Source organism: Tauraco erythrolophus, chromosome 3 (assembly GCF_009769465.1).
Source record: "Tauraco erythrolophus isolate bTauEry1 chromosome 3, bTauEry1.pri, whole genome shotgun sequence".
Classification (NCBI taxonomy): domain Eukaryota; kingdom Metazoa; phylum Chordata; class Aves; order Musophagiformes; family Musophagidae; genus Tauraco; species Tauraco erythrolophus.
Genome location: NC_141467.1, coordinates 26,313,098 through 26,330,046, shown reverse-complemented (window position 1 = coordinate 26,330,046; position 16,949 = coordinate 26,313,098). Strand labels below are relative to the sequence as shown.

General features: G+C 36.2%; 1 protein-coding gene across 1 annotated transcript in view; it reads right to left on the bottom strand.

Annotated features, from left to right (window-relative positions):
* Positions 1–1,113: 1,113 nt before the first annotated feature.
* The window catches only part of LOC104380972 (ATP-binding cassette sub-family A member 13-like), a 155,317-nt gene continuing 139,481 nt past the window's right edge, over positions 1,114–16,949 (bottom strand). The window contains exons 40-43 of the mRNA XM_086608936.1: positions 16,137–16,229; positions 3,776–3,881; positions 2,739–2,876; positions 1,114–1,203 (exon numbers count right to left, since the gene is read on the bottom strand). Of these exons, the coding sequence (XP_086465062.1) occupies positions 1,114–1,203; positions 2,739–2,876; positions 3,776–3,881; positions 16,137–16,229 (427 nt within the window). The remainder of the gene's footprint in view (positions 1,204–2,738; positions 2,877–3,775; positions 3,882–16,136; positions 16,230–16,949) is intronic.

The window sequence follows — 16,949 nt, the reverse complement described above, 5'->3', positions numbered from 1 at the left end:
ACAACATAGTCCAATAAAAGTGGCACCAGCTGTTTTTCTCAGGAGCCCCAAAGAACTGTTTTCGAAGAGGCAGCAGTTTACTCCAAATTTTTTCATAATTTTTTTCTCCCACCACATTACACAAGAAGTTTTTATTCATTAAATGTTCACTTCGTTTACACGTGTGTAGGCTCAAGGCTGTGGCATAGCCTTGTCTGAAGTATCTAGCATCATAATATAAATGTATCAAAAAGTTTATTGATCGATGTCTAAATGCTTATTTTATTTGCTTTTAACAAGTCCATTAAACGGAATTTTGACATTCTTTTTTTAGTAAAAAAAGAAAAAAGAAACCAAAATACAAGAAAAAGTAAACAGGTCATTAAAAGATACTTTAAGATACTCAAGCATTCCTCCAGCAGCAACCTGCAGGCATTAGGGAAAACGCATTGTCAAGTATGATTTATGAAACCTTGTTAAATTTACTTAAGATAACTGGGAAGCAGACTAGGACACTAATAACCTCTGTAGCATAAAACCTTATGGAATATAGTGCATCTTTTATACAATAAAAAGGCTAATTTAGCTTGTCACAACATAGAACCGAATTAATATGGAATCGAAAACCTCTCAATATGTGCTATTAAATACAAATATTGGGTGATAGCCTAGCTATTGCTACTATTCGATGGATTTTTCTTGCCTTATTATCTAAAAATTAGATATGAAGTTTGCATGCAAGAGATCACTGTAGTCAAATGAATGCAGAGCCACCACAAAAAAAAAAAAATCTCCTATACACTATGACATTTCAGATCAGCCTTTTTTCCCCTTTTTTATTATTTTTTTTAAACACAAAGCTGTATTAATTAGGTCATTTATATTATAAAAATCCAGTCATTTGAAAAGCATTACTTTTTGCAGATCTTTCATCTGCATGTAACCAGTTTCTTGTTTTACTGAGAACTCATAGCATTCCTTCTGGCCTACAAATGCAGACTTACCTCTGCTTCTACTTTTGTTTCTCATACACAAATTGTTAACAGCTGAAAAGTTATTGCATGTAAAATGCATGTATATATACACAAACATGCACACACATATATGCTGCTGAAACTGTATCCTCTTCTGAGCCTAGACTGGCAGAAGGTCATGATGGACAACAGGAGATTCTTGTGAAGAACGCGAGACTCCTTGCTGCTGTGTAGCAAAATTAATGAATACCTGTAAGACATGAAAAAAAGCAAGACTTTGAAAATAACAGTACTTGAACTGAAGCTTTGGAGACATAGCTCACGCTATTTTTCAGGTGCTTTCTTAAGCTTTTGTGACACAAAAATTAATAGTTTATATTGAGGGAACCGCTCCAGCAGTATGTTTTGTAAACTCTAGAAATAACCTCTCTTTACCTTTCCAGCTAACACAATGGTTGATGAATTATAAAAATAATGGCAAAATTAACTTATGTATGACAATTACATTTTACTGCTGCACAAGCTAGTGGGAAACAATTGTTTTAATTTGCTTTGAAATTACAAACCTAAGGAACTGGAGCCTGTTGTTTCTATCAATAACCATCACAGATAACGGTCCAGATATTTCAAAGTGAAAGTATGCTACTGAACATCGCAGAGTGGTGATTCAACAACTAATGTGTCTCCTTGATTTTATTTTTTTTTTTTTTAAACAGATCTTACTGCAGAAAGGCTTGTTTACTTTTTTAATCACACAGCTATTTCACAGCAAGGAATGTAGAGGGAAAGATGGCTATTCTTTATTCAAGTGATCATATTCATATGCAATCAAACTTGGGATGCCTTATAAGGGTGTTTGTTATTCAGGAGAACTGTTTTCCTGTTTAAAACTGACACTCAGTCAGCTAGAGGAAACAATGATAGGTGACTGAGGTGATGAATCACCATGAATAATGGAAGAGCGGTAAACTTGAGTGAACAATGCCTGAACAATCAACAGGCTGAAATTACCTTATATTCAGCCATTCAGTGAATAGATCATTTACAAGCAGTTAATGAATCAGTACGGATCAGAGTATTTCATTAATGATTTGCACATGAGAAAAAGGAATACATTCACATCATCATAGAAAATTAATATTTTTACAAGATGTGACTCTCTCAGTTTGTAGAATACATAACAAGAAGTTGCATATGAAGATGCTGTAACACATCACAACCACCCAGGAACCCCATCCTTGCCATCAGTCTGTTCTTCCTTTTGCCCAAAGAGGATTTCACAGTGTTTAGTAGTGGGATCTCTTCTGTTTGCTTGTGCACTTCCACTGCTCTCTAATGTGCAGCATGATACTCACTGCAAAAGAAAACTTTCCCAGGAAAATGTCCTGTACGTCTAAGTTTTACTGTGATTTACAGAGACTGGTTCAGCCTTTTCGAGAACATTAGTAAGATCCCAACATTTGGACTGCAGAGGTGGCAGTTCACAGTCCACGTTCTCATCTCACACAGATCTAGATGCATGAAAGCACTGGTTACACTTGCTCATAGTGCAAATCTGTGGCTTATTGAGATGCTTTTAGTTTGCTCACCTCCAGCGTAAATGCAGTAGGGTTCATGAAATTACTGTGAAGACCTGAGATGGTCTGGAACTGCTGGTTTATCGCATGCATTTGGCAAATCTAGCAAATGATATAGTATACTACTACGTCAATAATTACAATGCATAGCATGTTCAGAAAAAAAATCAAAATAAAAAAGAAAGAAAAAATAAATAAAAAAAAATACCTGCTCTAATGTGGTTTGGCTAATGGAGTAGTGTTTGATTTGGAGAAAAGCTTTGTGATTCTCTAGGACTCTGAAGAGCTCTGCTAAGCATCCCTGACTTCGTGGTACGTGGTACTCGAGCAGGTTAAGATGCTGTCCCTTAAAACAAGCAAAAATGGTAAAAACAGATAAAAGTGAGTGCACGTTATGACGAAGTTACACTTGCTTATAACCACTTTAGCTTCAATAGGCTCTCTTTGCAGATTAAGATGGCAAATATGAGGTTTTCAACAAGAATATTTTTTGTCCACATTGATAGCACAAAGAATTGTTCATGACTCAGAACACATTTTGTGCATGTTCTGAGATGACCTTTTGTTAATCTCATAAAACATATACAAATTTAGGACAATTTTATTCTGTAAGTTTTTAATCCAACAGACTAGTGCTGTTACAATATAGTCTGGGAAAAGGCTGAGTGAACACACACAAATATGTATAAACATGTACACGAACAGGTTCATATCTAAGGTAGTCATAGTTTTACACAATTACTTTCCTAAACACAGATAAATTAAAAAAATCAAAACAAAACAAAAACCAAACCACAAAATAATTAAAGGCCTTTGAGAGTTTTTCTTGGAATGTAGTTACTACAGGTCTTTTGGAAAGCTTCGCATCAAATAAAAGAATCTCAGTAAAGACTGAAACTTGTCATCTCTGGACCTTATCAGAAAGCGATCAAAGCAAGTACTTTTAGTGACTACACTGCACTCCTACTTCACCTGAACACAAAGGCAAGTTCAACTTCACCAATAAAAGCAACAGGAAATTTCCATTCAGAGAAAGAGCCTGTTAATTTATGCCTAAATGCTTGGAGTTGATTTAATCAGTATCACAAGTCAATTTTTTAAGAATTGCTTAATAGGAAAATAAAAAGGATGCTCATAGATATTTTTTCTAAAAAGATCAATATATCCAAACATGTATATATTGTTCTTACCAGCCCATGCTTATTCCTGCCATAGAACAAATACTATGGTGAGTTTTAGCTGTACCTTAAACTGTGTTCCAGGAAAATGCAGTTGCAGACAGTCCAAAATCATTCTTCCATAGTTTATTTCTTTACTAAGCCAAACTTTGACAGAATACCCATCGCCAAACCTGAGAATGATGCACAGAAACATAAATCTATTGGACTACACTATGAAGACAGGAAGAACATTCGCTTAAATTGATTTTCCTATGATTATGTCAAATAACATCATGTATGCCTATTGCATTATCACTTCGATTTTAGTGTTATACTATTGAACAATAAAATTTCAATGAGAAAGCTGTTGAATTAATGATAACAAACAGAAACAAACAAAAAAGTGTGTTATGCCTATGTTACTACAGGATGTATGTTAAGTAAACTATGCTTTAATTGCTGTATTGCTCTGAACGGTTAGCAAAAAGCTAAGATTACCAATCATGACTAGAGAAGAAAAAAAATCCTTTAACTTTTCTGAGGAGAAAAATGGGCATGTAGCACTATTTTTCAAATCTTTTAACAAAGCTGCACATTCACATGCATATTTCAGCAATGTGAGTACAACGGTGTTTTACAGATACAGAAAGGCAAGTATAGGAATATTTAAGGATATTACAATATTAAGGAATTTTCTTTAACTCTATGGCTACATAATCTGTCTCAGAATAATTTAGAAAATGAACTTCTTTTTCTCAACATACATGTGATAAAAGTTAAGTACAGGCAATCTAACAAACACATTATTTTTTATTAGATTTACTCACTGCTAATATTTAGTTGGTGAAGTTGCAATAAACCCGTAAACACTGAAATGGCAACTATATCCTTATGCATATTCCTTAAGCAATGGAAATTATACAGCACCAGTTCCCAGGGCAAGGTGCAAGGGCAGATCTCAGGACAGAGATGGGGCGACACAGGGCTGCTTCTTCTTCCCTCCCCTCCCAGCCCTCCTTTACAGCTTTGCATCCTCCGTTTGGGTTTACCTTCTTGGTTAGTTGCTAGGGAAAAAAGAATAGCAGGAGCCAAGCCAGAAGAGCTTTCCTCTGCCGCTGCTGTTCCCTCTTGCTAGTGAGCAATGGAAAGGCAGAGTTGGAGGAGTAGCAGGAAGCTCAGACTGCACTGCCTAGGTCCCCCTAGCAACCTGCCACCACTTCCTCCATCTCCCCACTGACCACCACTCCTTCATCCTTCACTTCAGCATCACTCCCTTTTCTTCAATCTTCAGCTCTATGATTATTCATTGCCAAATCCCTTACTCCAGTTCTTGGGTTTCTAGTGACTATCTTCTGGGTTAATTGGATCTGACAGGTGTGAAGCACATTTTCATGTGATCAAAGCAAAAGTATATAACAGCACACTCTATGATGCTGCCCTTTTCCAATACAGAAAAAATGTCTACAGAATATCAATCAAAATGCAATAAAAAATAGAAAAGACTGATCTGAGACATCTGTCCAGTTTAACCACTGTCCGAGTGACTCCCAGCAAAATACTTCATATGAAGAACCACATGTTCCTCATCTGTAATATGTGTATAACAATGAAAGTGCTTTAACTTTTATTTTGTGTTGGATCAGAACATTTTTGTATAAAGCAATAAATTCTTCATTGATTTCAGAGCAGGGCGAGTTTTCACAATGGAAAATTCTAGACTGCAGATTTTATTCAATTAAGAATTTCATATGAATTCAAAATGCAATTTCCAAAGATCTTCTCAGACAAGAATCCTATTTCTTTGTGTAGAATGAAACCATAGTTGCTACACTTTAGGTATGACGGTGGCAACTTCTGCATAAAGAATAGCATTGTATGAAAAGTCCCATTACAAATAAGTTATTGTTGGGATTTTGGTCTTTGGTTGAGGTTTTTTGTTTATTTTTTATTACAGTCAAATGGAACCACTGAACTGCTTGAAATGGAGTAAGAAGAAACACTGCTGATGCAGTCTGCTGTTTGTTGGTTCCTGAAGGACATTATATGAATTAAAACCTATTGGGTCCAAGCTGCAGAGTACCAAATATTCACCGGGCAGTGCAATCTGACAGATGAACAGCGATGTTACACCAAAAAAGATCCCAAATAAGGTGGAATCCAAAGCAGTGGCTGGTTGATTCACTTTGCAATGATTTACTAACACATAATAGATCTTTAATTAAACGTTTTAAATGCATAGCATCATCCCTGAAAAAATACATGTGACAATAAAAAAAGATGTTACAAAGATGGATATAGTTAACAAGGGTGTTCAATTTAGTTGACAGCCAACCTGAGGCAACATTTTACAAGAGATCATTGATTCTGATCAGTTTTCTGGCACCTCTACACAGCCACTGTTGAATTACAGTTTGAAAAATGCTGGCTTATGGAGACGTTCAACAGTCTCATAAAATGAAATTGTTGTATGCAATGAAGTTTCCTAAGAAAATGAATAAAAATTCTGATTAGCAAAGCCAGAGAAGTCTGTGCAACTTTGGCTTAATTCTAAATTGTGAATGGTATAAACAGCAGCATGGTACAAGCAATAAGCTTGAAAAGATTTTTTTTTTTTTCTTTTGGCTAGTCAAATTCTGATGCTTCTATACCTTGATATTATAATTCATTTTAGTACAAGAGCTCCCCATACAGAGTAAGCCGATAAGCAACAAATGTTTCCCCTTGCTATAATCAGTAAGCTGCTTTTAGTAGTGAACTGAAGCAATGGAAATTGAGTTGACCATTTTTTTCCCTCTGTTTTCCTCCTTGGTTCAGACAATATAATTAATTCAGCAACCCAAAGTGGAATTACAGAGAAAAGCACAATCTGGTTTGATTAGCACTGTTAGAATCAAACCTTTAGCACTTGATAGTTCAAGACCTAAGGAGGGAAACATTATCATTAAACTGGCATAAACTGAGCCAGCACACCTGTTCAGCGGCCATCTGCCACAAAAGAATCACCATCTCTTCAAAGCTATTCAACAAAGATATTTTCTATCGCTAATTTCTACCACATTACTTTAACAACACATGCATTTTTATTTGTGTATAAACACACAAAAAAACCCCACACTTTCTGACAAAAAATATTTTTCCTCTCTATCGTTCCTCTTCTCCCTCAGTCAAACTAGTTGTTCAGGCTTGACTTTCACCTCATCACTGTTCTGGGAGTATTATTTATTGAGTGCTTTACCCACTAAAATACCACCATGAGATCGAAACGAAAATATAAATTCCCAGACTGATTGTAAACTAATTAGCTTGAGTATTAACAACAGCATCAACTGCAGAAGCACAAGCTTAGCAAGGACTACAAAATGCATCCAAGTACTCCACATCTTTAATTACATAGGTCCTCAAGCTAACTGAGCTTACATACATCCTCAAGCTAGCTGAGCGGCTCAAAAAACAAGGGAACAAAAGGAACATAAAATTGCAACAAGGAATGGAATAATTTCCATATCAGGAATGACTAAATAGACTAAAACTTTCAGCATAGAAGAAAGATGACTAGTGGTAGAAACGTGTTTTTACAGAGCCCAGAATCATGATTGGCCTAAGGGATGTAACTAAGGAACAATTCTTCACTCTCCTCTGCTTCTCATGCAACAACAAGGGGCACCAAATTAATTTATAGGGAAGGCAATGCAAAATCAGGAAGAGGAAGTAATTTTCCCTACAGCACATAGGCAAACTGTACAACTCATTGACACAGGATCTGCTGGATGCCAGAACTTGACATGTGTTGAGTAAGAGATTAGAGGAATTCATGGGAGGGAAGGGGAAAAAATCCAGTAAGACCACCTCTGGTTTAGGAAGCCTCTAAGCAACAAACTGCTGAAGGGTAGTTGAGTAATGTGGAAAAGTAACTTCATGTGCTTATCCTTTTCCTGTACTTTTCCCTCCTGGTCACTGTAAAAGAGAGGATACTAGATTGGTCTTTGATCTGACCTCACGGTTGTTTCAGTATAAATATCACAAAGAGGAGGTCAGCATGGGCTGACCACCCGAATGGTTCCTCAGCTCTCAGAAGGGTTTTGCAGCCCATGATACAGTTCCACAGCCACACTGCCAGCACTACAAACATGGATAATATAAAACTACTTCAGATATGTGTCTACATGAGTTGCATTCACACACTGGAATAAAAGCAGCCAGATCCATACTGATGAGCAAGTCTCCCCTAGATGCTTTCTTGGTGCTCTTTCTAGTGCTATAATGGGAATGGAAGTGGATTTAGTTGCCCAAAGGCTGAAAATTCTCAAAAATACCAAGTAGAGATGTTGTCATTTGAGGCAGATCAAGCAATAATAGCTTCTCAATGCTCCCTTCTGCTCATTCCTCAGAGGTCGTGGTCCAAAAATTTGAATGGGGACAGGAAAAGGTGTTGCTGAAACACAATGCTTTGTGGCTACACAGCTGAGCCTAAGCATGGCTGGTCACAAGGGGTCCCTAGAGGTACTAACCAAGTGCTTTTCAAAGCTTAAACCTTTCCCCTTTTACCTGTAAAGGGTAAAAAAGAAAGTCCATTATCAGCAGACTTCTATTTGCTTTACAAACCCCTGCATTTTCATATAAAACTCTTTAGGAGTTTGCTTGTCCACAAAAGAAAAAAACCAAACCTAGAAACCACTGTTTTAATTTACAGCAGGGTCAAGAATGACTATCCCATTGAATCTTCCCAAAGCCCATTTACCATCTCTTCTCTCTCCCAATCAAAATTGCTGAATGTAACCTCAGGAAATCAAGAACATGGCCCTATTTCCTAATCCTTAATGAATAAGAAAAGCATCTAATCATCCATACGCTTTTCTTCCACTTATCAAAGATTACTTTTCCCGGATAATGCTGTGCTATATATATATATACATCAAAAAATTACAGCTCCCAGAAAGTTTACTCTTGGAAATATAATGTGCATACTTTATGTATGTGCTAGTCTGACTGATCAAAAGATTACTCCAAAATGACGTTATTGGATAACAAAATAAAAAATAATAGAGAACATTGGCACTTAATGTCTGCAAGGATCTGCATCTTTTAGAATATATGCCATAAATCAAAGAGGGGGAATAATTTGTTACTGTGCTGTTTTCCACTCTGCTTTGGTTTACATTCATTTGCAGATAGATACGGTTCTACTTTCCCTAAGTAAGCAGGCCTCATCTAGACAAGCTTACTTAGTTATTCCAGTATGATTGTTAAAGCACGGGATACAGATTCAGGTCATTCCCCTTACAGCCCTAAACACAAGTACAATTTCTAAAGAGAACATAACTTCAACAACATTGAAACACAAAATATTTTGAAAAACATTGGAAAAAGAAACAAAAAAATGAAATAAAATTATTAAAAGAAATACATAACAGTTTAAGATAATTTTAAATCACATAATAGATTTAATTATTTCATCTATTAAGTGGCAGGTAAAGATGATATCTAGCAAAGAAAAAGGTTTTTAAATTGGAAATAGTTGCTTGGTTTTTAAAAAATGCTAAAATAAAATGTAAATATACTATCACTTGCAAAACGTGAGTTCCTTCTGCAATTATTCAGAATAAACTCAGTGTTGCTGAACGGATAAACTTGATTAGGTGCAAACAAATAAATAGACATAACAAATACATTATAAAATCTGTCTTCCGTACACTATTCATAGATTTTGTTTAATCTTTTTTTTAAATTAATTATTATTTTTGCAGGGTAACAATAGAAACATGAAAACAGTTATTAAAACAAGTAACACTTGTTGGAGTATATTGTACATGCACTATTTGATCACACACGCTCCAGGCTTTCATATCAAGCTATCTAAAGTTAATTTCTGTATTCAGTAATATCATTGCCATAACAGTGACAGCCGCAGGTTATAAGCAATGCAGGGTGCAACTTTGCCTTCCTCTCTGAACGTAGCTTTTAAGTAAGTGTTTAGGCATGATTTTCAAATATGGTAAAAACTCTCAAAAAAATCTTGTTAATTTTTTATACATGTGCACACACAAAATCTGTCTGTAAACGAGCTTGCATGTCTGCGTATACAGGCACACATCAGAGACCTGTTTACTCTTGTATTATTTATATATTACATTTCCAGAGAAACAGGAACAGCAGCATTGTAATTCTGTGCAAGACTGATGGCGCAGCCTACAAAGAACCGAAACTGTTTCCTCAGAGTACCTTCTGGGCCTCAATAGTGAAAAGGCAGGAGGAAGTAACATTATCATTGTGGTGTTATCATTGTTTTCTGGCATACTGTTTTTTTAAGTAAGTTTAAAAAATAACAATAAAAACCAGGATATTACACACTAAAATGTGTATTAAAAGGACCTTATCAACACTTCAAGGTCAAACTCTCAAGTTAGAAAGTGCTAGAATGGAGACCAGCTGCAAATTTAAAATTTAAGCCATTACGTAATAAGCTTTATTTACCCCATCACATAGCATCTCTTAATGAAGTCCCTATCATGAATGCCTTACAAGATATACTGGAGGTACCTGCTCAGACAAACGGCTTTGTTTACTGCAGCATCTAGAAAATGTTGCAAATAAGATAGATTTATGAGAAAAGGAAACTGCTTCACAGTTCTGGTATGACCCCAGGGAATCTAATCCTACCCTTCCACTCCATCATACCTGTGTGATCTGTGGTAACTCACTTAGACTACATTTTTCACTACTGCTTTCCTATCTTGTTAAGGGCCCACCTTGAGATCTAGGGCTCCAGTCTGCAGAAGGAATTCACAGTACTTTCAGAAACACCCACGGCTACAGATGACGTTAACAGGTGGTGTAGTCTGAAAGTAATGTTAAACAAATGGAAAACATTTAGCCATACACTGCTCAGACTGAATACTCAAACCCTTTTAACTTTAGCATCATCGTTCAGTTACTTCTCTATAAAATTGGAATAATTATTTCAAATCCTGTTTCCTAGAAGTAAAGTGGAAAAGATAGATGTCAACATTTATGAAGCACTGATCCATTGAATGCTGATAATACTGAATTTAAAGGTTTGATAAATGTCTGGTAAAGACAGTACACAGATCACATACTAGGAAAAGAGGAGAAAATGAAATCTCGGTTAGCTTTTGCTCATTGAGCTAACGTGTACACAGTTATTTTGCAGCATCCTGTGAAAAACATAGTGTAAAAAGACAAAAAAGCATTGAAGCATTGTAATGCACACACACAGTTGGGCTGAAATAATGTTGCACAAAGTTTTATGAGAGTGCAAAGATATTGCTCATTTCTGAACTCTCAGTCTATGTTTTTTTAAAATTGTATGAACTCTTTCCTTCAAGCTTTCCTCTGGGAAGATAAACTAATATCTATATTACATTAATACACATCTACTGCCTTAACACTTTTTCTCATGTACAAGAGGAAATTGTTTTCTAGTCAACAGGAATAAAAATTATATTCACTTCTCTATTTTATGGCATGTAAGGAACTTAATGCTAACATATCTGTTAGTATAATAACAGTTTCCACTGAAGGATGAAATATTCATGAGATCTTTAAACTTAATCCTCTCTTAAGAAATGTACATGTGTGAATTTGAGAAAAGCAATAAAATATTCTTAATCAACCTTTTTTAAAAAGAAGACAAAGTGTAAATAGCTTGCCAACACATTTTTCATTCTAACTCTGCTATAACAAATGGATTAATCGTTGGGTAATTTAATCAGATGGCTTGCTGATAAAATTTGAGCAAAGACTTGATGTGTGTCCAGCACTTGAAAAATTGGTATGGGTTTTTTAGCTATGAGAAGTTGGTCCAGATGGCCCTAGAATGAAGGATAGTATTCAAAATGTTGTTCCCAGAGGACTGGCCAGCTGTATCTAACATGGAAATGCTTCTGTGAATTTTTAAAAAAACCATTAAGTATAATGGAGAATACTGGAGAGAGCATTTAAATGTAATTCATTCACAATTTAGAGTAATTGACTCAGTTGGCAGAAGTTGCCTGAAATTAAGTTTTAACACGCGTAACTGCTAACACATCTATCTCATACAAACTACACCTAGAACTAAGATGCTAACTTTTTGGAAATTGCCCTTCAGTTCATTCTTTACAGCTAGCATCTTCTTGGCATTAATCAGAAAATTGCCACCTGCAACAAAAGACCCTTCTTAAGAAGACGAATGCTTATTATTCTACTAAGAAACTTTTGAGTTTAAATTTGTTTAAACATACATAAATACACTCAGGTCTCAACATCGGGGAGCAGAAACCCGAACACCTACATTTGTAGCGAGGAAACATTTTGGATGAGTGTTTTGTAAGAGGCTTGCAGAAGAGTTGGAAAAATGAATCAAGTCTCACACATTGGAAGCAGCGTGTGTCACTTTTTATATCCCTGTGAAGCTTTTATGTTTCACATTAGCATCTTCCTGGAGCTCACCCATACCCTTCATAGCGGAATTTTGTACCGCCATCTGACAAAGCTGTATGCAGTCCAAGACTACGGTCTTTCACATCTGCCAAGGGCTGAAAGTGTAGTGAGAGAGAAAGCTGAATCTTTGAAACTTCCCACCACTGCAAAGCAACAAATTTAACAGGGCCCCAAGGAAGACCCATTAAGCCTTCATCACGCATCTGTCAAAAAGGTCATCATAATCTAGACTTTATAGGCTGGAATGGTACTAAAGGAAAAGCGAATAAAGCAATTCCAAGGATTTCCATCAAGACAGAATCATCAGGAAGAGAAGAAAAAATGTTCATTTTGGTGGATGAAGCTACATATAAAAGAGGAAAAAAATTATTGCGACATGCTAATGTAATCACATGATATCAAAATGTGCTCCTACTGTGATTTCTTACAATACAGCACTCATTCTATTATAAAGAAATAATGTACTTGATTTTAAAATGTTTTCAGTTTGATTTGTTTAAGACAAACTAAAGGATATGAAGAGCTCCTTATAAATAAGAACAAATTTTTTAAAAAAAGCTGCAAAATCTAACAGAATAAATACATTAATCTACAACTATGGTCCTCATTAATTTATTTAAGTACCATTTTTGCCTATTAATATAAACATGTATATTACCAGCAGAATTCATTCACATGCATAGCACACAAAAGCACCATCAAAAAACAATTTTTATGGTACGAGTGATTTAGATTAGATCAGATGCAGCAATATCAGTTTTGCTTGTGTTTTCCTTCACTTACATTGCTTCATGGAATGGTTTTGTTAAACAAAATGTAAGGCAATGGGATTGTTACTGTGAGATGGTGCCAGGAACAAATACACTAGACAGTGCTAATTGCAGGAAAACACTGAAAAATAGAAATGACTGATGACTGTAACAGCGGAGGTGGCTGTTAAAGAAAGTGTTCTGCTGGTAGATGTTTCCTAATCGTAGATTTAGAAATCCTTATGGTCTATCACTTTAGAAGGAATAACATTTTGCTCTGTATGGCAGTGAGAAAGATAGGGCTATTAAATCATAGGGAGGGAAGGAAAATGGGAAGGAAGGAGTAACTCATTACTCTTTCAAGTCCTGGAAGTTTTTCAGGATGTTCACAGGTGGAGTGGAAAGTGAGAAAATGAAAAGATTAAAATAATTTAAAGCTTAATTGTTTCAATGGTTTTGGAGTAACAAATAAAAGAATCCTGCTTCTCTTCTCCTTTCCCATTTCATGTAGTTACAGAAGCCCTCCATAAGGTACATGGTAGCGCATCTGGAAATTGTCTTCAAATAAGTTCGGAACATGAATTACACAGAAGTACTGGGTTTCTTAATCCCTTAGCAATTACTTTATTTATTAGGTGTGTGATAGCCTGGGGTTTATGATGAAGCACTGTACTGGCAGGTAAAGAAAACCATAGCCAGGAGATCTGTCTGGAGGAAAGTTTGAAAGCTAGAGTAAGCAACAAAATAAACGGAGCACAGGGACAGTCTTTGGCTTCTCTGCAGCACTTATCAAAAGTTTTCCAAAGAAAGCATGGAAATGTCTTTACTGTATACTTAATTAAAACAGACAAACAAACACAACAAACAAACAAAAAATCAAGCTTTAACAGCTGTGTGTATATGAGTTTTTAAGACTGAGCCCTCTACAGTGGCTTTGCTCCCGAAAGCCAAGAAAATGAATTAGGCAGTCAGAGAAAATTCAAACTACTGCATGATTTTAATTAAAACCTTTGATAAAGCTAGTGACTATTTTTTCCTAATAAAACGTTCCAAGGCTTTAGAAAAATTCAGTAGGATTCTGAACAATAAGTGTGGAAAATTTGGAGACTAAATCAACCAATAAGCTAGGAGTTAAAGGGATTTTAGTTCTGCCTTAGATGAAAAATCTTATTGCCACTTCAGCTGGATAGTTTCTATGGAAAAGCAGTATCGGTATTCAGTGCACATGACTGCCGCTGACATGCATCAGAGAACTGTCATGGCAATACAAGGAACACTAACTTGCTGATAGTATGAAATACTCAACATAGAGAAGGAGTGCTTTTTAAAAATCACAATTATTTTAAACAAATAATTGCTACAAATATGACTGGCAAACATTCTTATCATGACCTTGCTTTGGAGAATTTAAAAGAGACGCTCATGCAGCCCTGATCTTGAATGGCTGATCTGTGAATGTCTTGACATTCTCAGAATTAATTTGAAGATACTGTCAGCATGTCATATATTTTATTCTTCTGCATTGATTTGCTTACTGTGATTTGAAAGAGGTATATCTACAGAGACGGTACAGAAAATTGAGAAGTAACTGTCTCATTTATATGAATATGGTGCATAGTTATGTGTATGCTTATGATGTCTTACTCCCTAAGAAGGTGGATGAAAAGATGCTGTTAAAGGAAACATCAGGAGTGGCAAAACAATGACAAAGTCACTGAGAAGATAAAAGCGAAGCTGGCCTTTGTAGAACACCTGGGTTTGCCCCTCAAGGTCAAGCTGTAAAACAGAGACGTGCACTCACTCCGATGTTTTATCTGAAACATAAAAAGGGGAGACCCACATTCTTCCCAGATAACTTCATGCACTCAACTGGAGTGCATAAGTAATGCCGTTTTTCCTTATTAGGGGATGCACACATTTTCAAAAAGCAGTTTCACCTGCCCAAGGTCTGCATTGTCCTCTACAGACATCTATCTCTCTTACTACAAAAGGAATAAAGGGTGTCTTGCATTCCTGCTAAATTACTCCACTCTATGCTCAGAAATTTGGGAATAAGAGACAGGATGGCAAAGACAAAGAGCTAGATACAAAAGAAGCAGAAAATGCTGATGGGTGATTGACTTCTCATGCCTCCAGAAATTGAGGCAACTACTCTCTGAAAGGTAGGCAAACATGAAAAGAAGGCTATGATCACACAGAACAATCAGAAGTACAGATGCAGAGCTCAATTTTTTACACCATCCAGTTCGTAAGGTCTCTAGCTCCGAGTCTGTCTTGATGAAAAAACCTTGGAAGGAGAGAGCTTATTAAAGTAAACGTGAATCAGGCCAGTCATGCGAATGTAGCTGCGAAAGAAGGGCCTGCAGTTCTACTCAAACTGAAGGACAGAAAGCCGAAAGCATTCTCAAGGGACAAGAAGCTATCTGAGACAGAGATAACTTCTGCCCTACAACCATGGTAGACAGTCATTCCAAAACATTTCTGCAGAGCTTGTTTACATTGTCAAATGTGTCTGCACTTAAGAGTGCTAAATGCTGTGCTAGTACAAAGCAGTGCAGCTTTGCTGCTTATAAATGAGCTGTATCATTTTACACAGCTGACTGTCTGGGTGTCATAAAAATTCTACTTATTACTGAATGTAAACATTCTGGCTGTAAGTTGCAGCAACTTTCCCCTCAGCTTCTGATCCTGTTTCATTTATGGTGGTTTGAGTCCATCCTCTAAATAAACACCCTCATTAACAGATATCAAGTTAACTCATGAGAAGAGTTGAAGCTGAAGAGAGGCTCATGCACACCAGGAGAAGGATGCAGAAAGCACGGCACAAATATCTGCAATTGCCAGTGAGTTCAGTAGGAAGCAGACATGATTCTAAACACATTCATTGTCTTACTGGCTGCTGACCTGTTCAAAGTACTTCTTCCAGGTACAAGAGCTCGCAAGGAACCAAAGCGTATTTCATCTCAACATGCTGAATTCTCACAACGTATTTCTCAGGTTGAGTGCAGAAGTGCTTCATTTCAGATACAGATCTGTCTCTTTCAATTACCAGTGCAGACTATAAAGCATTTTAGCAATGCCGTATGTCAATTTAGCTTGCTAAGATATCCTAATTGGCTCTTTTTAAACTTCACTGACAGCAGGAAAAGAAAGATGTGCTTAGCAGTTGTAAGTATTTATGCCTTGGCACTATTAAAGTGTCTAGTCAGCTCTTAGATTGAATGTAGCTGCAGAAGGTTTGATATTGACATATAATACCTGTTTTTAATGTGCTGGGGAGAGCCAAGACACTTGAAACTTCCATTGACCATAATAGCAAGCCTTGTGCAGAGGGCTTCACATTCTTCCATACTACAAAATAAAAGGGGAAAAAAAAAAGGGTTAAAAAAAATAACAGTGAAAATAGAGAACACTATTTATTTCTAACTTTAAATAAAGTGAAAGGAACTCAGATAGCTGCAAAAAGGGGTACACAAAACCTTTGACTTTAAAGGTAATAGTCCAAACTGTAAGTCAGAACATATCAAAAGCTATTACAACCTAAAAGCTGGAAGAGAGCCCTAAACAGAATTCATGTTTTCAGTCCAAAACTAATTGGACAATTCTGGCCACAATATAAAGGTTTTATTACCACAGGCAAATACCTGATAGGCAATATCCAAAACTCATTTCTGAATGAGAGAAACACAAATTCTGTTATTCCCTGTAATATCTGTTTGCAGTCATTCTGAGCTAGGATAGAGGGAGAAGAACGATGTAAGTTTGCTCAGCTTGCCTCTTGCACAGTACATACCCTTAAAAAGTAGTTACCCTTTATCTGATTGTAGGATAGAAGAAGATGGAGAACACTACAAACCAAACAGAATTTAGGACATGGAAATGCAGCTGAATAGAAAAGCAGGCTTCTGTTAGATGCGACTGCTTCAGATGATAAACAATGACTTTAACTTGAAAGCTTAGGGCAGATGGGCTGCCATTTTACATATTAAACGGAATTGTGTGAGCGGCTCTTCCAAAGTATCACTTTAGACATAGAACATCAGTCAGGATATATCCATCATCTCAAAGAGG